The 23,303-nt window shown below is 39.4% G+C and overlaps 1 protein-coding gene across 2 annotated transcripts in view; it reads right to left on the bottom strand.

Annotated features, from left to right (window-relative positions):
* The window catches only part of VAV3 (vav guanine nucleotide exchange factor 3), a 433,329-nt gene that overhangs the window by 211,874 nt on the left and 198,152 nt on the right, over window positions 1–23,303 (bottom strand). For both annotated transcript variants that reach the window (XM_027536347.1, XM_027536346.1), the window contains exons 4-10: window positions 22,493–22,558; window positions 16,881–16,989; window positions 13,643–13,735; window positions 11,008–11,076; window positions 8,049–8,152; window positions 6,321–6,420; window positions 645–740 (exon numbers count right to left, since the gene is read on the bottom strand). In XM_027536347.1, the coding sequence (XP_027392148.1) occupies window positions 645–740; window positions 6,321–6,420; window positions 8,049–8,152; window positions 11,008–11,076; window positions 13,643–13,735; window positions 16,881–16,989; window positions 22,493–22,558 (637 nt within the window). The remainder of the gene's footprint in view (window positions 1–644; window positions 741–6,320; window positions 6,421–8,048; window positions 8,153–11,007; window positions 11,077–13,642; window positions 13,736–16,880; window positions 16,990–22,492; window positions 22,559–23,303) is intronic.

Below are 23,303 nucleotides of genomic sequence, written 5' to 3'. Positions count from 1 at the left end.
ATGACATTTCACAAGCATCAGCAGAGATGACAGACTAATACAGTAAGACATTTCTTTGGAGCAGAACTAATGAGTCTCCTGGTACAGCTATCAAATTAAATTTATAAGACTCTCCACCCTCATTAGAGGACTAACCATGGAAACCATAAGCTTTGGGGTTATAACAAGAATCACTTCAAAATAAATGTAGTCTTATTATAATTTAGTATAGCAGAAAGCAACACAGAATGTGACACAATTCTCTTTCATTTATGGTTATAAGGCCCAAGTTCTAACACAATTAACCTGCCAAAACTCAAGTGTATCACAACATTGAGATTCTATCAATGATTACTGCTAACGACAGAAGACTAGGTTGTTGAAGGGGTATTTGTATTTGTTTTGCGTGTTTTTTAATTTTAAAAATTTTTTGGAGCCACTTCTGTTTGCAAGACATAAAACATAGCTTTATGAAAGATACAGAATTACCTTCACACAAAAGGAGGAAAACTTTTCCAGCTGTTCTATTATTTCCCATTTAGCCATCCTCATAATTGAAAAATGTAAGGGGAAAGGGCTCCAAATATCACGTTTCTGAGCATAATTGATGCTTCATTAATGTTTGGTTGAATTAATGAATGAACAAACAATTTTAAGTTACATACCTGAAGGAGAAGGTGATACTTCAAAACACGCTGCATAGGAACCACAAGCAAATCTCGAAGAGTAAATTTCCCATTGTTTGCTCTTTTAGAACATTCCTAATGAAATATATTTTTTTAATTTAACTTTGTTAGTTTTACCAAACGAAGTCATAATACAAACATTAAAAGATGCAAAAGCCATAAGCAAAACTGCTATTATACAATAAATATTTTGCTCTTTTCCTTAATGATCCCCCTTTTTTAAAAAAAAGGAAGTATCATCAAAGAAAAACCAAAACAAACAAACAAAACTTGCATCATTTCAGCTCTAAATAAGAATATATACATAGACCTATTCTACACATGGAAATTATTTTCTCTAGTGGTCCTTCAGCATCTTCTTCCACTTAGCACTTAACCTTTCACCAGTCTCTCCAAGCAGGCCTATGGACCAGGAATCAAGAACAAGTCGCATTCATCAGACCCATTATGTGCCTTCCCCACCATCATGACTTTGGTTCATTTGGTTCTCACCAACTGCCATGTGCTTTCTCTAATTTCCAGCAAAATCCACCACCGTCTTGAAGAGCTTTACTTCTAGGGTGTTAGTCTCAATCAAAACTGTTCTATCTCTGTGCTTTGTGGGTCTTTTCATTATTGTCATTAAATATATAATATCTTTCCTAATATATTTTTATATAGGAGCGATAAGAACACTTTCCTCAGTCAGGAAGAAATAGAGGAAAACAATAGAATGGGAAAGAACAGAGATCTCTTCAAGAAAATTAGAGATATCAAGGGAACTTTTCATTCAAAGATGGGCACAATAAAGGACAGAAATAGTAGGGACCTTACAGAAGCAGAAGATATTAAGAAGAGGTGGCAAGAATACACAGAAGAACTATACAAAAAAGATATTCACAACCCAGATAATCACAATGGTGTGATCACTCACCTAGAGCCAGATATCCTGGAATGTGAAGTCAAGTGGGCCTTAGGAAGGAAGCATCACTACGAACAAAGCTAGTGGAGGTGATGGAATTCCAATTGAGCTATTTCAAATCCTAAAAGATGATGCTGTGAAAGTGCTTCAATCAATATGCCAGAAAATTTGCAAACTCAGCAGTGGCCACAGGACTGGAAAAGGTCAGTTTTCATTCCAATCCCAAAGAAAGGCAATGCAAAAGAATGCTCAAACTACCGCACAATTGCAGTCATCTCACACACTAGAAAAATAATGCTCAAAATTCTCCAAGCCAGGCTTCTACAGTATATGAACCGTGATCTTCCAGATGTTCAAGCTGGATTTAGAAAAGGCAGTAGAATCATTGCCAACATCTGTTGGATCATCAGAAAAACGAGAGAGTTCCAGAAAAACATCTACTTGCTTTATTGACTATGCCAAAGCCTTTGACTGTATGGATCATGATAAACTGTGGAAAATTCTGAAAGAGATAAGAATACCAGACCATCTGACCTGCATCCTGAGAAATCTGTATGCAGGTCAAGAAGCAACAGTTAGAACTGGACATGGAACAAACAACAGACTGGTTCCAAATCAGGAAAGGAGTACGTCAAGGCTGTATATTGTCACCCTACTTATTTAACTTACATGCAGAGTACATCATAAGAAATGTTGAAATGGATGAAGCACTAGCTGGAATCAAGATTGCCAGGAGAAATATCAATAACCTCAGATATGCAGATGACACCACACTAATGGCAGAAAGCAAAAAAGTAAAGAGCCTCTTGATGAAAGTGAAAGAAGAGAGTGAAAAAGTTGGTTTAAAATTCAGCATTCAGAAAACTAAGATCATGGCATCTGGTCCCATCACTTCATAGCAAATTGATGGGAACACAATGGAAACAGTGACAGACTAATTTTTTGGGCTCCAACATCACTGCAGATGGTGACTACAGCCATGAAATTAAAAGATGCTTGCTCCTTGGAGGAAAAGCTATGACCAACCTAGACAGCTTATTAAAAAGCAGAGACCTTACTTTGCCAACAGAGGTCTGTCTAGTCGAATCTATGGTTTGTCCAGTAGTCATGTATGGATGTGAGAGTTGGACTGTGAAGAAAGCTGAGCGCCGAAGAATTGATGCTTTTGAACTGTGGTGTTGAAGACTCTTGAGAGTCCCTTGGACTGGAGATCCAACCATCCATCCTAAAGGAAATCAGTCCTGAATATTCATTGGAAGGACTGATGCTGAAGCTGAAACTCCAATACTTTGGCCACCTGATACAAAGAACTGACTAATTTGAAAAGACCCTGATGCTAGGAAAGATTGTAGGCAGGATGAGAAGGGGATGACAGAGGGTGAGATGGTTGGATGGCATCACCGACTCAATGGACATGAGTTTGACTACCTCTGGAAGTTGGCAATGGACAGGGAGGCCTGGCATGCTGCAGACCATGGGTTCGCAAAGAGTCAGAACTGAGTGACTACACTGAATATATTTTTATACCTCTTAAGAATTTGTTAGTTGAAATGCATTAAATCGAATGACTGACTCCAAAAATTTGCTAAAATATAAACCCACTACTGAATTCAAAGTTTTTAAAGCCGCCAATATTATTTTTTTAATCTCACACTCAACTTTCTTAAAAGTTTACTGAAAAATAGTATTAACTGGCTCATTCTTTTGATGTTAACTACAACTTTAAGGAGAGTACTTTGAATCTGTAGTGTCAAAGCCTGAATTTAAATCAAGTTTGGCAACTCTTGGCTGTATGACCTTGAACAGGTTGATTTTCTGATTTTACTGTCACTCACATATTCATGATTTCATTCAAAAAAAAAAAGCAAGGTGCCATAAAAATATTTTTATTTGTGAGCAACCTAGTAAGTCCAAAATCCTAAGACAATTACATAACCAAGACCAAGGAACTTTCCAGTTCATGGAAGGAGTTGTATTCAAGACAATACTCTTGTTTCCATTTTGCCCATACTTAGCTTTTCCAGAACATGGAAGATATATTATCAGGACTACGGAAACAAACACCAGTAGCTCCAATGACCATATTGAGTTTGTGTGTTTGACTAGAGTTCTCAGGCAGGAACTGGGGACACATCCTGACATGTTAGCTTATGTCTTGTAAATTGCTGCGGTTCACTGGATGGATAACTATTTCACTGATTTCTTGCTTCCATAGCTTGTAACAAGTTCTGGATCATAAGTCTCAAACAGGAGGTCAAACTGCTAATATTATTGTAATGAATGGGTCTCATTTTGCCAGCTGCATTTTAAGTTCCTTGGAAACTGAGGTTGTATCTTACACTTGTTATGTTATGCCATCTTAACACAGTGTTAAGAATGAAAATGATATACATTTAAAATTCACTTTATGTATGGAAATCAGTTTAAAACTTTTGAGGTAAAATTAATTCAAGTTCTAAGTTATAGGCTCAAGAAGTAAAGAATCTAACACTGCTGGCATTAACTACAGTTGGGGGGCTGAGACCCCATAAAGGTAAAATGTTTATTAGTATTGAAAGTAAATAAAGGGTAGAAATGATTCTTCCACAACATCCAGTCAAGTGCTTGGCCTCAACTCTTAATCCTAATAGAAAAGAAATTGGAATAGGGACGAGCTACCTTTTAGAGCAAGGTAATGGGACTCCATTACCCTTCACCCCATGTTACTTTGGTTCTACAATAAGGGTGAAAAAAGGCAGAAATCATCAAGAATAAAAATAACCACAAAACAGAAAACATGAGGGAGGCACAAAGAAACCAATTATAAAGGAGCTTTCTCGCTCCCATGCTGGGACTTGCAGAAGACTGTTTTAGCAAAGACTATGTTTTGAAGGCTTATAGTAAGTATTTGATTAAATATTTCCAAATCAGGCCCATGGTTAGAAATAGGGGCATTTCAGCTGGGGAAAAGACAACCAGCATCACCTCACACTCAGCCTTCAAACTCAGTCTGAGGGTCTCTCTTTCCCTAAGATTTACAATGACTATAGAAACTATAACTCTAGAGATTGAAGGTGTGCTTATTGGGCAGGATTTTGACAGTGACTCTGAAAAGAAGGGAGAGTAACATTCAAAAATAATGTTGAGAATATAATGAAGGTTTGATTGTCCACTTGCTGACTCTTCTCTTGAATGAAAATTATGTATCTTTATTTTAAAAATACTGCCTTAATGGTAGCTTCATTAGGTAATCACTGTGTAAGTTGTAAAGTTTTAACTTGACCATCATATTTTAATTTGACTCAAGATGTCCTACAGTTTTAAACTTATGAGGCTCGGTGCTCTGGTGCACTGGGATGACCCAGAGGGATGGTATGGGGAGGGAGGTGGGAGAGGGGTTCAGGATGGGGAACACGTGTTCACCCAAGGCGGATGCATGTTAATGTATGGCACAACCAATACAATATTGTAAAGTAAAAATAATAATAATAATAAAAAAATTTAAAAAAAAAAGAGGAGCAGAAGCCCTTTGAGCTAATAAGGTGGTAAGGATGTCATTCAGTGGTGACTCAAAACATCTCCAAACACAAGATCCACATCATCAAGGGATTGTAAGAGGTAAGAAAGGATCTATGATATAAAATTAGTACAGTTACCTGGTAGCCTGTTGATGTGCAAAGTTTCTCACCAATAGCTCCCCTTTGTGGGAATTATGAGTTAGGAAATCAGACCAGATATGCCCAACAGTGAAGGGGCTCTCATTTGAAAATCCTCTGTTTTTCCTTGTTTATCACCTGACCTTGTGGTTAAACCCAACAATCAGCAGCAAGGAGGGTATGAGAGGGCCAACCAAGCCACCCACAGTCACCCAAGAATGGATTATACATCTCTACCTGAACTTTAAGAAGATCCAAACATATGGATAATATATTTGAAATGACAATTCATATAACACAGAAATAATCATTTTTCAAAAGTTTTTTGAAATTGCAAATCCTTCTTATGGGGGAAAAAAAGATGTACAAAAAAAAAAAAATGACAACACAGTTTCCAGACTTATTTTCCATTATTACCAGGTGCTTTGTTCATACTGATCTACTTGCCATTTCTCAACCTTTCCTGACTCTTCTGGTCAAGACATACCAATTCTTACAGAATTCTCTACAAGGAATCTCACCTATCAAGACCTACCCCATTCATTAGTGACCTAATTCAAATGCCACCTCTTTAGATAAATCTTCTATAGTCTAACCATACTGAAGTAATTACTCAGTCTTACTCATGGAGCCCTGGCAAAGAGTGCTTACTACTTAATCTCACCATATGTGTATGTGTCTTGTCTTACTTCTTATGGGCAATATCCATGCCCTTTTTATACACCTGCCCATAAATATCTTATATTTTTAATAAACAATTTAAATCTATGTATAGATTATCTCACATATATCTTACTCACCCTGTACCTTTTACTTCCTTGGGTAAATTACTCATAATCTCTCTGAACCTTGGCTTCCTTATTCATAAGATAAGAAAATTAATTGTATGTATCTGACAGTCATGAGGGCCTAATGAGATAATCCATATAAAAAAGCCATAAATCTATGTTACTACTGTTATTATTACTGCCACATTATTATTTTAGAGGGCTATCTAATATTTTATGAAATCACACTTAGAATTCATGGAAATTTACAGTTGCAATGATCACGAGAAGAAATATATTGTTATAGTTTATATTACTCTATGACACATACAAACAAAAAATAAACAGGCACCTCTAATTTCAGTCTGACATCCTCTTTTGTCTTAGAAATGTAGTCTAAACTAGAGATGGCCGACTCCACGCCACTGCAGTACTGCCCGTAAATAACCAACCTGAAAGGAAAAGATAGAGAAAGGAAGCTGAGGACAAAAAGGCAAGATTAAAGTAGAAGAGGAAATCCATCTACTTAAATCCACAGTTACCTATAACCAAAGCAAATCTCACTCACCCTGCACTTCTTACTTTCTAGGTAACCCTGGACAGATTGCTCAGAACCTCAGTTTTCTCGTTTTGTTGAACACACACCACACTCACAGCATTCTTACCTAGAAAATCCTATGGACAGATGAGCCTGCGGGCTAAGTCCATGGGGTCACAAAGAGTCAGACACAACTTAGTGACTGAGCACGTGCACACATACAGTCCCAGAATTAGGGTCACTCATATTTATGGTATTAAAAGTGACTATTTTTAATTTCCAAATTTGAATGGAATTGATTCCATGTACAATTGTCATAGCAGGTGGATTTTACAATCAAACTTAATGACTGTTCATATTGTTGGAGTGGGCTTGCCAGGTGTGCTAGTGGTGAAGAAACTGCCTGCCAATGCAGGAGACACAAGAGATTCAGGTTCTATCCCTGGTCAGGAAGATCTCCTAAAGTAGCAAATGGGAATCCACTCCAGTATTCTTGTCTGGAGAATTCCATGGACAGAGGAGCCTGGAGGGCTGCAGCCCATGGGGTTGCAGAGAGTCAGACCCTTAGCATGCACACACACACACTATTGGAGTACATATATACATCAAAAACAAAATTAAAGTTTCTGTTCAAGTTTCTATTAGAGATCAACTTTTACACTGTTTATGCTCACTTAGGAACAGTTTTATTTTCTACTACAATCTCACTGTAATCACTAGTTAAAGCTCCACTCATTAATAAACTTCCTACTCCTTCCCACTTTTTAATTAAGAAAAATACATTATCTGAAAAGTGGGAATGCGAGGCCTGAGCTGTGCTGGGTAGGAGACCATTCATACTGCATGGGGTCTGAGTCTACTTCAGGAAGGGTATCTCTGGAGTGACACCAATTTTTGCAGAGAGTCTGGTTAATTTATTGTTTCTTGTAGCTCTCTGGTGGAAAAAAATACCACATTAATATTTATCTAATGTTGATGCAAAGCAGTTAATTAGCCACTTCTGGGTACTATGAACTATAGGGCTTGATTTAAAAAGAGAGTGTTATATTTTAAGCAAAATTCCTTGGTACTTCTAATTCATGTGAATTGCTCAGAAGATTTTTTTCAAACTCCGAAAGAGAAATTGGTTTTGCCTGTGAATCTAATACTCCAAAATAGAGAATTATAAGCTATTAGAGTTGGAAAAAGCAATAAGTACCAACTAATGTACCCCTAACATTTACGGACTAAGAAAAGGAGGCTCAGAGAGTTAAGATGACCTCCTGAAGTCTATGTAGAGGACTCAAGAGTGATAGGTGTGTACAAGAACCTACACTTTCTGGTTTTCAGTGCAAAACTTGAACTCTTTTTTTCTTTTTCTTTTTTCCTGGTATATAGAGAGAGAGCTCAACCACCACCCTGAGATTAACTGTCCCATGTTCTAATTACTTTGCACATAGTCTCTTAATGAACCATATTTACAGCTATTTATGAGAAACTTTAATACTAACCCTGACTGTAATTACAAACTAATAGCCACGAAGTTTAAAACCCAAAAGTTACCTTTCCTTGTAGTTAATGAAAACTTGATACAAGTTCTGGTCATTTTTATTCACAATGGAATCATGAATCTCTTGCATTAGGTTCCGATGAACTTTCACAAGTTCCTTAGAAAAGAAAACAACAGCAAGAGAAATTAGGAATCAGAACCAAAAAAAAACAAACCATCACCTGGAGCCCAGCATCCCTATTGTTGCCAGACTTGCCACTCAAGGATATGCTGAATGCCCTCAATATATAAACCTGCTCCCATCAGTAAAAAGAGGAAGAAGAGGAGGGGAAGAAAAGGGAGGGGAGAGAGAAGAGGAAGAAAAGAGAAGGGGAAACGGAAAGGTAAGGAGGGCAGGAGAAGAGGAGAGGGGAAGGGAAGGAGAGAGGGAGAGAAGAGAGAGGCCATGTACATGGGAAATAGCCATTTCAGATCTGACTCAAAATGTCAGTGTCCTGTGGAAAGAGAAATTATCTCACTAGTTATTAAAGGGTAATTTATTCCTTGTATTAAAATATGTACAGTTCATTTTCATTTTATAATCACTTTAAAATTTTAAATAAAACTATCCAAATGCTTAATGTTTTATTGACAGGATAAAGTAATGATTCATGTCCTTGGGACATGAAAATGTAGATTTGTACTTGTGTCAATTAGTGGTGTCCTGGAGCTAAGCTAACAATCATCAGACTAAATTACTTGAAACCAGACAGCTAATGGCATAAATAAGCAGCAAATACATTGTAGTAGGCCGTTTAATAGGGCAACTCAAAACTCAAGAATTTCACATTTTTCCTGATAAGCAAGTCATTTTCAGTTAGACGGTAAAATGCATACCACAGCTGGGAAACGACGAGATTCAAGTCAAAGTGTCAATTCTCCCACCACCTCTTCCCATGTAGCCTGCAGCATACATTGACTGCAGGGCATACCTTTCCTCAGCAGGTATAAGTATAGCACAAATATGTTGGTCTCATCACTATTTTTTTTCCTCTATCACTTTTTTGAGGAGCATGGAAAAGCCATTAGAGTAAGGACTGTCAAACAGGTCCTAAGTTCTGTTGACTGCGTATAACTGGTTTGATACTTATCTTCCTAGAATGTGTGGCTTGTTTTTTTTGTTAATTTATTTTTTATTGAAGTATAGTTGATTTACAATGTTGTGTTAGCTTTAGGTATATAGCACAGTGATTCAGTTATACATACACACACACACACACACACACGTATATATATTCTTTTACAGATTCTTTTCCCTTACAGATTATCCCAAAATACTGAATATAGTTCTCTGTGCTATACAGTAGGTCCTTGTTGGTTATCTGTTTTCTCTTTTTTTATTATTTATTTATTTTAGATGGAGGCTAATTACTATACAATATTGTATTGGTTTTGCCATACATTGACATGAATCTGCCACAGGTGTACATGTATTCCTCATCCTAAATCCCCTCCCACCTTCCTCCCCATCCCATCCCTCAGGGTCATCCCAGTGCACCAGCCCTGAGCACCCTGTCTCATGCATTGAACCTGGACTGGCAATCTGTTTCACATATGATAATATACATGTTTCAGTGCTATTCTCTCAAATCACCCCACCCTCGCCCTCTCCCACAGAGTCCAAAAGACTGTTCTATACATCTGTGTCTCTTTTGCTGTCTCGCATACAGGGTTATCGTTACCATCTTTCTAAATCCCATATATATGCGTTAGTATACTGTATTGGTGTTTTTCTTTCTGGCTTACTTCACTCTGTATAATAGGCTCCAGTTTCATCCACCTCATTAGAACTGATTCAAACGTATTCTTTTTAATGGCTGAGTAAGACTCCATTGTGTATATGTACCACAGCTTTCTTATCCATTGGTTTTCTGATGGACATCTAGGTGACATCTAGGTTGCTTCCATGTCCTGGCTATAATAAACAGTGCAGTGATGAACATTGGGGTACACGTGTCTCTTTCAATTCTGGTTTCCTCGGTGTGTATGCCCAGCAGTGGGATTGCTGGGTCATATGGCAGTTCTATTTCCAGTTTTTTAAGGAACCTCCTGTGTGGCTTGTTTTATGCTAAACATTCATTTGATAATCGTGAGCTTTTTCTTCCTTCTGTGTTACAAATCAATAAGAATGCCTTCATGTGGCCATAATCAGGGACAAGGACAACATGCCACAGTTCATCAATTTGTGCACAGCAACGCTAAATATAAAGGAATCAAAATATTAGGGACCTCACAGGTGATACAAGCAAGCCTGTACATCAAAGCTTATGTATTGTATATAAAAGTTATATGTTAAAACCAAGGCCAATTCCAGAGGACTAAGAAGTTGAATCTTGCCTAGCAAGACCGCATACAGTATTGCACTTGGCTTGCTTCTAGGCTTCTTGGTAAATATTCTTTTAGGATTGTAAGGTACCCTGAAATTTGTAATGATTGTATAAATGTGAAGAAAAGTTCTTCACATCTTATCATTAAAATAGATTATTTTATTAGAAGGAAACAGTGTATTTCAGAAATGGAAGTTTATTATGTTACAACCAGAAGCAGAAAACACCAAAAAGCAGAGAACAGGGAACTGTAGGAATGGCAGTAAGTGGAACAGCAGGATGAAGCCAGGACGGTGTCTGTAAGATGGGGTCGAGGGGCTGGAGAATGAGAGAGCAAGGAGTGGGGCAGAAGGGAACTCCCATGAGACAAAGAGGCTGTAACACCAGGGATTCACTGGGGCTACCTTGTCATGACAAACAATTAAGTATATGAGTCTTATCCATTTGTGTTCAGCATACATTTTGATTGATTTTTGGTTGACAATATGACATGGCAGTTATTTCCAGAAAATAAGACTATAAGAACTCAGGAGGCAGAAAATTGGGTTAAATTTCTTAGAGAATATAATGTTCAAGTAGAGAGCCACTACGTAAATAAAGATTTTATAGAAGTGTAGCTCCATTTTTACTAGTGATTTTTACTTACAGGAATGTTGATGAATACTGAATCAAATTCTGCTGCTGTCAGAAATCTTTTCAATGGTGCCATGAAATACTACCAGGAGAGAAGAGAGAGGTAATAATTAATCACAACTTATCCTAATCCATATGACAGTTTTTCATCAAGGAGCAATAAATATTTATTGAAAATTAATCAGTTTTTTGAATACCAAGAAAAAAGCAGAAACTATTTTCTCTGTCATAAAGATTCAATATTTGAACAGAGATATAAGACATAAATACAGGTTAACATATTTAAAATATGAAATAAAAGATTTGGCCTATAAATGCTTCTAAAATTAAGAAAAGAAAAAAGAAAAAAAAGAAGAAGAGAGAATGCCATTGGCTGAATTGGCAAACAATGGCAACATTTTGGAGATATATTTGAGGACTAATATAAAATATCCCTCACATGCTTTGTGGAGATTCTAGATCTCTGAGATAAATAATCTGCTTATGCAATTTAGGGACCACTCCCTTTCATTCCTTGGGAATTCTAGTTCCTGGCCTATCATATCTCTGGTCCATTGCTACTCCATCTTTCTTTTTGACCATTTCAGTAACTATGTAGACGATCCTTCCAATAGCCTGGCCTCTTGGTTCCTTGAACTCCAATAATCTGTGCCCCATTCTAGCTGAGCTCCTCTTGTGGTCATAGCCCAAGACCCTGCCATTACCAACCACTGCATATGCTCCAGAGAATTAATTTGAAGCAAGCAACTCTCTGACTTCTACCCTCCCACATTTACAGCTCTTCCTCCAAAGGCTTCTCCAGCCCACTGGGTCTGCCCATCCCCTGATCATCCCACAGTCCCTCATATCCTCACTTCCCTTCTTACCCAGTGTACATTCCATGAGCCATCATCAGAATCACTATCCTGCAAATACCCTTACTCTCTCTTCTTTTTTTCTGGAAAAATGAAAACCCGGTTAAATCTAGCTTTCCATATATTTTGTGCCTGTACCTAAAAAGTTAAACAGAAGCTATATTGATAGCTAGTTCAAAATATAATCACAGAACTCAACTGAACCTTCACACTATATAATCCCAGCACATTTACCCTCTCATTGTCTTAAACAACTCTTTCACACCTTCATCTACTTTTTTTTTTTAACTTGCAAACTGTCTGCTGGTTCTCATTCTCCTAGCCTCCAAATGTGGAAGTCACCAGAAGTGATTTTAAACCTCTTCTCTATCAGCATTTATTCCCTTGGCGGTTTCCTCTAGTGCCAAGGCCTTAAACACCATTGCATAATGATAATGGCAGTTTATACATCAGTTCAACTTTTCCACCAGATGTCAGACACATATATCTAACTTCTTCCTCAACACATCCCGTTGGAAGCTAATAGGTATTACAAATTCAGCAGGTCCCAGCAGACTCATGATCACACACCTACCCTTTCCCATCTCAGTCACCATCGTCATCATGCTAAAAACCTAGTGTACTTGATTGCTCTTTTCCATACACCCTTTACCTAACTTATCATCAAATCCACTGGGCTCTACTTTCAAAGTTTATTCAGAATCTGACTACTCTCTACCACCTTTACCAATACTATCACTTTCTGTCAACTTTATTATTGCAATATTCTTCTAACATTTCCCCCCAATTTCCACCCTTGCCTGACAAGAGTCAGAATGAGCTATTAAAAACTTGCATTAGATCCCATTACTTTTGCTACTCAAAACACTTCAGCTTTTAGCCGGGTGTTCCCATATGCCTCCTGTGCCTTGCGCGCTCACCAGGTTTCCAATCTCACCGCTCCCCTGCACTCAGTCTGCCTCAGCCTCCTGGCCTGCTGCTGTTCCTTGAAGTACACTGAACACTGTCCCATGTGAGGGCCCTTCTCCCAGGGATTGTCCGCTCTGGGATGTTAACATGGCTCACTCCTCAATTCACTCAGCTGTCTGCTTAAATACGACCTGACCATAGAGGCTTTCCATTACCACTCTACATAAGATAACACCAGCTTCCCCCATCTCTCACTATCCCCTTCCTCTGCCTTATTTTTCTTCAGAGGACTTATCACCACCTGACATACTTACTTGCCTAAATTATAAACCCTCCCATGAGAGTCAGGAGAACTACAGAGTTTTGTTGTGTTGGTGGCTATACCCTCAGTCCCTAAATTAGGGCCATTCAGACACTAAGAAATCAATAAATCGTTGTGGGATTGTGGGATGAATAAATCTGCTTTGAGATCTTTAAATCAAAAATTATACTGAATATCAGAATACACAGACACTGCAGAAACATTGAGCCTAAGGCATTAACTATACAAAGCAGTGCAGCAAGTCCCTGACATACAAATGAGTTCCATTCTGAAAGTGCATGACTAAATTCAATTTAAGTTCAACAGTTAGCCTAGGTACCCACCTAACACAATCAACCACATAGTACTTTACTATAATAGGTTTATAATACCTTTCACACAAATAATATACACATTAAAAAAATTTTTTTTTAATCTTATAGTGCAGTACCTCAAAAAGTACAGTCCAACAGCTGGCATATAGGGACTGTCACATACACTCACATCTTTGAAAGTTCACAACATGAAGGTTCATATGTAGGTGACTTACTGTGCTTGAAAATCGAGAATACCTAATGACTTACTTTTTCTATTGACTCCAGTGTTTCTGTATATTTTTCTTCTGTCTGCTTAATTTCTGCTAGGCAGCAACTTCGTATATCATTTTCTGGACATTTCTACAATTAGAATTTTCAAATTAAAATTATTTAATCAAATTCATATATTAATCTCTTCAGTGGAAGACAGAAATAAAAATTATTTAATTTTTAAGCATTCCATTCCAACATGATGATTTCTTTTCTGTTTGTTTTTGTTCTTTTGTTTCGTTTAGGCCATGCTGCACAGCTTGTGGGATCTTAATCCGCTGACCACGGATGGAACCCGTGTACTCTTCAGTGGAAGCATGGAGTTCTAACCACTGGACCACCAGGGAATTCCCAGGCCTTCCATTCTAATAACACAAATAACTTAAAGATACATTGAACTGCATTTGTGAAGCATCTTTGCTTTTACAGGGCTTCCCTGGTGGCTCAGATGGTAAAGAACCTGCCTGCAATGCAGGAGACCCAGCTTCAATCTCTGAGTCAGGAAGATCCCCTAGAGGAAGGGCATGGCAACCCACTCCACTATTCTTGCCTGGAAAATTACATGGACAGAGGAACCTGACGGGCTGCGTGGTGTCACAAAAAGCTGGACACGACTGAATGACTAACACACTTTGCTTTTAAAAAAAATTTGAACAATGTAAATGTAAAAGTTTGAGATAATTAAAAACATACTTTGAGTATACTCTCTTTAAACCGAAGCATCTGTTTTACTATAAATGTAACTCAACCTGGAAACATTATGAATGGTCTAATACCATTTTCTTAATGTACAGCATACTTTACAAGTGCTATAGAAAAACTCCCAAAAATCATAAAACAATATTTGGTAAGTAAAAAAAAAATCTTAAAATATTTTTTCAAGAGTTCACATCTTGGTGTTTGGTTTTTACTAAGTGTTTAAGACTAGAGGCAGAAGAACATGGTAGGAAGATCAAAGGTTTGGGGATCAGATAGCATTGGGTTCAAGGACCAGTTTTACTGTCATTTAGCTGGTCATTGTGAAGAAGTTACCTAATTTCTCCGTCTCGATTTTCTCATCTGTAAAACAAAATTACAGTAGCCAGCCCAAGGATCTGTAAATGAGACAACCCATGCGGAGCGCCTAACACCCTGAGGAGCGCACTGGACGTGCCCTGTGCCTCCTGCCATCATCACCGCTCACCCTGGGCCACACGGACAGCCCAGCACCGTCAGCACAGTGAAGACAGTCCTGGGGAAAGAGAGTGAGGAATCTGCTGGTGCCCAAAGCAGCTGATAATTTAAAGGGGCACAGACAATACTTTGTCACCTAAAACACTTAAAATGCTGCCACAGGTGTCCAGTCAGCTGGCACAGCAGGTTAAAGCACACATTTATGACATTTACCAAACACAGGCCAGCCAATCTGTTTTCATTCCACAGAAGCTGCTGCTCCCTACCTGGGCATCAGACAACTTGTCAGCCTTTTATTAAATGCAAGAGGTCAAAGAGAGCTGAGCGAATTCATCAAAGTACTGAAGAAACCTAAACTACACCTAGCTCATGAAGAAAGACTTTTGTGTAAAAAAAAAAAGACCATGTTCATAAAAGTTTAAGCAACTGACTTTTTCTTTTCTATTTCAAATTACAGATGAGAAAATCATTCAAAGTAATTCTGAATGTTTTACATATTTTCATGCAGATAGTTTTGTGGGCTCATATTAACTATGGTAATATCGGAAACTAAGTTTATAAAATAGCAAAAAAATATTAGGGGATGTATAATGAAACAAAAGAAAGAAAAATACCTTATATCAACTCCTAACAAATAGGAAGAAATATTCTTTAACATATACTTTAGGCCACATCAAATTTAAAGTAGATTTATCTGCTTTGTAAGAGATTTCCTTTCATAACAGTATAATTTTATGATTCCCTGAAATTATGCTCTATTGCCACTCTGCTTTATTTAGCTGGGTCGCACGCCCTTTACCTCTCAGACTTGATTTTTCTACTAGTAAAATGAAAGGATTAGACCAGAGATTCCCTATAGATGTTCTGAACTGCACAATGTCTCATTTTGTGCACTTCAGTTGTGTCCAACACTTTGCAACTCTATGGACTGTAGCCCACTAGGCTCCTCTGTCCATGGAATTCTCCAGGCAACAATGCTGGAGTGGGTTGCCACACCCTCCTCCAGGGCATCTTATGGACCCAGGGACTGAACTCACATCTCTTGTGTCTACTGCTTGGGCAGACATGTTCTTTACCACTAGCATTACCTGGGAAGCCCAACACCATGTTCCTACGCCTCTAAACGCAATAGTATGTCATGGTTATACTGCTGCCGCTGCTAAGTCCTTCAGTCATGTCCGACTCTGTGCGACCCCATAGACGGCAGCCCACCAGGCTCCCCCGTCCCTGGGATTATCCAGGCAAGAACACTGGAGTGGGTTGCCATTTCCTTCTCCAATGCATCAAAGTGAAAAGTGACAGTGAAGTCGCTCAGTCGTGCCCGACCCTCAGCGACCCCATGGACTGCAGCCTTCCAGGCTCCCCTGTCCATGGGATTTTCCAGGCAGGAGTACTGGAGTGGGGTGCCATTGCCTCCTCCGCATGGTTATACAGTTATACATAAAAAGGGATGGCTCTGATGGTAAAGCATCTGCCTGTAATGTGGGAGACCTGGATTCAATCCCTAGGTCAGGAAGATCCCCTGGAGAAGGGAATGGCTACTCACTCCAGTATTCCTGCCTGGAGAATTCCATGGACAGAGGAGCCTGACAGGCTACAGTCCATGGGAGTCACAAAGAGTCTGACACGACTGAGCGACTAACACTTTCTAAACATAAAAAAGAAAACAATAAATGATTCCAGCAGAAGTTACTAAATAATTTTAACTATTATATTAATTACAATCATTTCATTACAATTGCAATTAATATACTTATTACATGAATATTATTTTATGCTATTAATTATAATTATATTAGTTAGCCATTCAAATAATCACTTTCCTAATAAAATAATTCAGACTAATAAGTCATGGTTATATAGTTAAAAGCAAGATAAAAAAAAAAACGCGACTCCAGCAGATGTTAGACTAATTATAACTATTGTATTTATTATAATTTTAATTTTAGCATAAATATTGTATTAATTATAATTATTATATTAATTAGTCCTTCAAGTAATCACTTTGCTTATAAAATACTCAGAGTAACTTAAAAAAGTCCTAGCCAAGTCAAAGTCCTACCGACTGCTGTGCTTCCTCCGCCTTCATCAGGTCCTCATACACCTCGCCACCTTCATCCTCCCCATATACACAGTCGTACAGACCGTCTTCATCTTCCACGTGGGTTTCACTGAAACAAAGGGTACAACATAAATGTCATTTTCTATCATGCAGTAAATACAATAGTGAGAAACAGGTTACTGGATTTTAGTAGAAAATCCCGATCAACTAGAGTGGAACGAGTGAAAGGCTCACATTCCAGTTCTGTCCCTCCTGATAAGAACAATGACAAACAACAGAATCCGACAGTGGTGGTAATGACCTAACACCCACTGGGCCTCTCCTACACCACTCTGCATGGATTATCTTCGTTTGCCCAGGCCCAGCATTTACTGTGTTAACAGGTAGGCATGTTGCTTGGTCAGTCATAGTGACAAGCATTTTGAGAGAACAAAAGATTCTTTGACTTGCCCAGAATGACACAGCTCATCACAGGGCAAAGCTAGGATTTAAAATTCAGGCTATCTTACACCCTGAGTATTTTAACTGCTTTATTATTGTTATTGTTGTTCAGTTGCTAAGTCGTATCCAACTCTTTGTGGATCCATGGACTGCAGCACACCGGGTTCCTCTGTCCTCCACGACCTCCCAGAATGTCCATTGAGTGAGTGATGCTATCTAACTATCCTCCTCTCTTCCTGCTCTATTTTACTGCCTCCCGCTGTTCATATGTCAAGGCCTCATGGGAATTCCCTGGTGGTCCAGTGGTTAGGACCAGGCATTTTCACCACCCTAGCCCCAGGTTCATTTCCTGGTTGGGAAATTAAGATCTCACATGCCTTGGCCAAAAAACAAAAGTCTCAGTTTCATCATCTGTATTAAAGGATATACTATGGAGAAGACAGGGGAGTTGGGAAGGAGTTACTCTGTTATAAATAATCTCTTTAGAGCGGTAATTTATGTTGATTATAATCATCAATATCTAGTGCAATAGTTTTCAAACCATGTTCCTTCAAGGCCACGCAAAGGATACCCATAGGTTCCCTTTGAGTCAGATTCCTTTTTTATCTGTTTTATTTGTATTTTGCTTAAAGAAAAGGTCCCAAGGCTACAAGACATTTTTAAAAGCCTTTTAAATTCTTCTGCTAGTCTCCCAGCAGTGGAAAATAATCTCTACTTTTAAAGCTTCCATGAATGCTTCCACAGTGACTGATTGATGTATCGTCCCTAAACTCTTCATGTGAGACAGTAAACCTGTTCAGTCAAAGCAGAAACAGCCGCTTCTACCTGTCACCCATTCTATCACTACTCAAGACTTTTTCCTTTCCGTTCAAGAGCTCCATAAATAGCTTCTACTAACAAACAATGCCAAAGAACTGAGATTAATAAATTAAGGTATGTTAGAAAGAAGCATTAACCTCTCTTGGAAAAGAAATTCCACTCCTCCAACACTGCCAGCCCTTAGCATTTCTCTTGGGCCTGTGCAGATAGAACATTATAAATTGATACGTACAAAAATAAAAACATTGTAAGTATAAATGTCACTGTGCAACTCGGAGCATTTTTCAAAGTAGGGGCAATCACAAGGTTGTCTGTGTTTGTCAGGAAGAGTTATTTGGAGGCATTTGACAGAAAGGAACTGTCAAATACCCAGAAGAAAGAAAGGCGCCTTAAGGGAGAGCAATACAGAGAACTCTGCTCTGAGAAAACTCATTCCAAGATGACTTGTCCTCCTGTCTACCCACCTACCTGATTTCTACTAAGAACCTACTGATTGCCAGACCCAGAAGATACAGAAGAATGCCTAGATCCAGAAGATCCAAGGGCTCTCCCATAGTCTAATGTGGAAAACAGCACAGAAACACAGAATTCTATGATTCAGAGGAAAGAGTGAGCAATACTCTGACTAAGGAAGTCAGGGAAAGCTTCACAGAAGATATTACATCCGAACTGGATCTGCAGTGTATTTATTTACTCAACATGTATCTGGGGAATAAATACCATGTTTCAGGAGATATAGCTGCAGATGAGGCAGACACAGTTGCTGCCCTCAGGGATGACACACTGAGTGAGAAGACGGGATGAGTATTCAGACAAAGGATGCCAAGCTGTGTGAAGGCAGGCAGGTGTGCAGAGCCTGGTGATGTGAAGGGTGGAGTCCCGCCCAGGTGAGTGAGGGGAGATCCAGAGAAGAAGGGCTGAACCAATCTGAGAAGAGCCTTGTCCTCTGTGAGGTGAAACTTACCTGGGCAACTGGGGACCATAGCGGGGTTATAGAGGGGTCGTGTGGAGAGTGAAGAAGTCAGACAGGGAGATGGGTGGGAGGTGATGAGCACCGTAACTAGGGTAAAGGCAGGTGAGGAGAGAAACATCGAGACTGTGTGACGTCCAACCAAGCAGACTTGGGGACCAATCTGGCTTAGGGAGAGGGAGGAAGGGGTGAAGGATGCTTCTCAGCTTTCTACTCTGGAAAACTAGGGAGACGGTGAGTCGTATCGGCAGTTCCAGAATTTCCATACTGAGGGGCTTAGGCAGGCAGCCTCCTCTGAGAACAGTGGGGCAGTTCAACTGGTTTGAGCACTTTCCATAACCCATCAAAGGATAAGAAGGTTTGATGAGGTCATGAAGGAACTGAGATTTAAAAACAAGATAAAGGAGTAGGTTCTATATCAAAGGGGATCCTGTTCAGAAGGAAGACAGGCTGTGAAATCCATTTCCTGCCTCAGACCCCCCAACTCGCCCTCCACCAAACAAAAACAACAAAACAAAATGCAAACAAACAAAAACTGACATCGTCTTGCTTAATCCTTGCTATTGACTATTTCCCATGAGAGCAGAGGCATATATGTATAAATCCACACAGATTTTTCTCTAAGAATTGCAGAAGGGACACATATGCACCCACACACATTGCGACTGGGCTGGAACAGTCTGGGTTTTGTTATTCAATCCCATAGTAAAACTGTTTCTTGCTAACAGTTTGGTCAATACTTTCTGATTGGCATAAAATGAAGAAGGGAGATGAAGGAAGGAGCTGTGATTTTTCAAATGGCCAGTAGATCACCAGCCATCCACATTCACTTTCCTGTGTCCAGGCCATCTATATACGGTTACATCTGACACTCTGGTCATGAAGGCTGGAGGAGCAAGGACACTGTACAGGTTGGCCATCGCACATGCTCCTCATGCCATCCTGCATCAGCTTCTCTCCACCTCAGGAGAGAGTGCTTCCCCCTGCAGTGCAGAGCAGAGCAGACCACTGTTTGTTCCGGGGGCCTCCCTTCAGGCGATTCACCCCCAAAGGTGACAGTGAAGTATGTGAAGCCACAGAGCTCATCACAAAGCCAAGACTGAAGATCAAGACCTTATGGCAAACTCAAATGCAACAGCTGCAGGAAACACATGACATTTAGACCTCCAACTCCAGGCGGAGAGAGGAAGCGGACTGCATCTCCCAGGGCGGCTAGGCTGGGGACCGAGGTTTTCTCCAAACTTGCATCCTTACAGACTAATTCTGACATCAACAGAACAAGATGAGCAAGATTATAGGAACGAGTAAGGATAAGTGACAAATGATGGAGGTTAAAAAATGTCATCATAGCACTGGAAATAATAATATTCTTTTTAAGACCACAAAGAATTTAATTATATTACCAGTAATTTTATAGTCACTTGATAAAGACTAGAGCCAATTCAATGAGACACTCAGTAATGACTTTGCTGAAGATTAGTAAATTCTAGGAGATTTTAAATAGAATTAAGAAATCCTTCTTCTTCTTCTTTTTTTTTTTGGCTGCTCCAGGTCTAAGTTGCAGCATAACATGAGGGATCTAGTTTCTTGACCAGGGATCAAACCCAGGCCCCCTGAAATGGTAGCACAGAATCTTAACCACTGGACTTCCAGGGAAGTCCCAATAAGAAACCATTCTTGATGGACATTTGAAATATTAGACTTTGTGGCCCATCCAAATGCAGCCTACTCCAGGAGAGCTGCTGGCTGGCCCTATGGCTCCTATCACAGAGCTCTCCAGCTGAAAGTTCTTGGAGGAGCAACGCAGGGTGCTTGTAGGAGTCAATGCAGTGAGCTAGAACAAGAACTGCATGGGTTCAAACCCAAAGACTACTATTTACTAGCAATACGATCTTTGGCAAGTTACTTAGCTTTTCAAGACTCAGTTTTCTCATTTGTAAACTGTGGTGATACTAGTAACAACTTCAGAATGTGGTGTTACATGAGAGAGTGCGTGGAAATATGGTTATAACAGGCTTCTAGGAACTGATAGATGTTTCCTGATGGACAGCTCAAGCCTGAAATATCACGCCTGGAAGAGGTAGATGCTCAATGCAGCTTTGGCCTATTTATTCAGAAAACAGATATTTATTGAGGGCCTACTAGATACTAGACACTGTTTGTTTTCTTTTTTTTTTTCAGATTTCACAAATAATTTTATTTTTTTATTATTTTTTTAAATTTTATTTTTAAACTTTACAATATTGTATTGGTTTTGCCAAATATTGAAATGACTCTGCCACAGGTATACATGTGTTCCCCATCCTGAACCCTCCTCCCTCCCCATACCATCCCTCTGGGTCGTCCCAGTGCACCAGCCCCAAGCATCCACTGTTTAAAGTGCTAGGAAAATAGCCAAGAACAAGGTAAAGTCCCTGATCTCGTGAAGTCGGTACTCTGATGAGATGGACAGTCCATGAAGCAAACCGAGACTACCTCAGACAGAGGCGAGTACCATAAAAACACAGGGCGAGGGAAGTGGTGTGACAATTTTAGGTAGGGTAGTCAGGAAGGCTTTGCTGGGAGGGCCATCTGAGTGAAAACTTGAATGGTGAGGGGTCAGCCTCAAGGGCGGAAGGCACAGCAAGGGTAACAGTCCTAGAGTAAGAACAAGCTCCTTGTGCTGGAGTTATCAGGATGGATAAGTGGATGAATTTCCATAGGACCTGAATCTCTCCTGGAGCAGAATCTATGTCTTATTACAATTCTCTGCAAACATACCTGATCTTTGGCATCAGTTCCCTGAGGGGTGAGGATCACATTTTATATTTATTTGTAATCTGCACAAGTCACTCAATCAGCAGGAGATAATCAGCTGCAAAGACCTTTAGCCTCTGCTGACTATTTAATAATATGGCCCAAAAGGATTCTCTGTTCAGAATCAACACCCTCTGATGAAACATCCCTGAATAACCCCCTCCCACACTAATCTCATCTGCCCTTGAACTTGCAGAGCAAGCATTATCTGTCCTATAAGTCTGATGGTAGATTCTACTTCTCTCTCTGATTGTTTCTTATTTTCCTGATTCCAGGTTCGTCTACTACCTCTACAATGCCTTTGAGAAACTTCCAAATGTTAACTTCATCGCCGTCTGTTTCTTTACTCTCCATAGAGACTCACACAATGCAAGATACACAACAGGAATTAAAAGCTACTTGAAGTACATTTTCTTGTGAACATTTCCATCAGGAGTTTGAGGTTAATTCTTACATGTCTTAATCACTAAGCCACGGTTCCCCTTTAGATAGCTACTTTAACACCTATGGTTAAAATTCACAAAGGATGCAAAAATTGGCACTGGTGTTAATTTTGCTGAAATTTTGCTGAAAACGCTCAACATACTCTATTAAATCGGGCAGGCCTTTGTAGATGTCATCATCATTAATGCTTTCTTCTGTCGGGAAGGGCCTAGGAGAGAGGGAAGAAAAAAGAGTGAATGAGCAACAAGGAGGTGGACATTTACCACTCACTAAACACTAAAGTTCAACTGCAGCCAAAGTGGTCAGGTCAGTCACCATGTTTCACATGACATCTGGGGTTCCTCCCAAAGTGTGGGACCCTGTGGCTGTGTCAGGGTCCCCCAGGAAAGCTGTGGCACCTGCTACCCCCAAACCCCTGCAGCAATCACTGCTGGTCACTACAGTCACGTGAGTGGTTGCAGACGTGCTAAGGTGCTCACCGTTTCCCACCAGCCACACACTTGCAGGCTCGCCTCACTGCCCACTGCAGCTTCCTAGTTCAGAGTGGGCCCTTATCTTCCACCCTGTCTCTTTGCACTTAAAAGAATCTGATCTGACAAATAATTTGGTAACAATCCTCCAAGCATGACTCAGTTTACTAGTATCCATAAAAAAATTAGAAGTAAAAAATGTCATGTCCTCTATATATGATCATTGACTCTGATATACTTTTCTACTCAGACCATAAACTATATAAGTCATATTTTTGTATTTTCATCTATTGGACAAATGAGTCAAACAGGCCTCAGGGAGAGTATGATGTTTTCTTTGTCCCCTGGTCAAAGAAAATCACTTTAATTTATGCCCTGTTCCTAGCTATTGACTCCCTTGTTTGCCTCATGCTTTGATCTTTGTTCATAACAACAACATAATGCCCTAAATTCACATCTAACAAAATCACAGTGATTATACTA

This window comes from Bos indicus x Bos taurus, chromosome 3, assembly GCF_003369695.1.
Source record: "Bos indicus x Bos taurus breed Angus x Brahman F1 hybrid chromosome 3, Bos_hybrid_MaternalHap_v2.0, whole genome shotgun sequence".
In the NCBI taxonomy this organism is placed as follows: Eukaryota; Metazoa; Chordata; class Mammalia; order Artiodactyla; family Bovidae; genus Bos; species Bos indicus x Bos taurus.
This window is presented reverse-complemented; position numbering and strand designations above follow the sequence as displayed.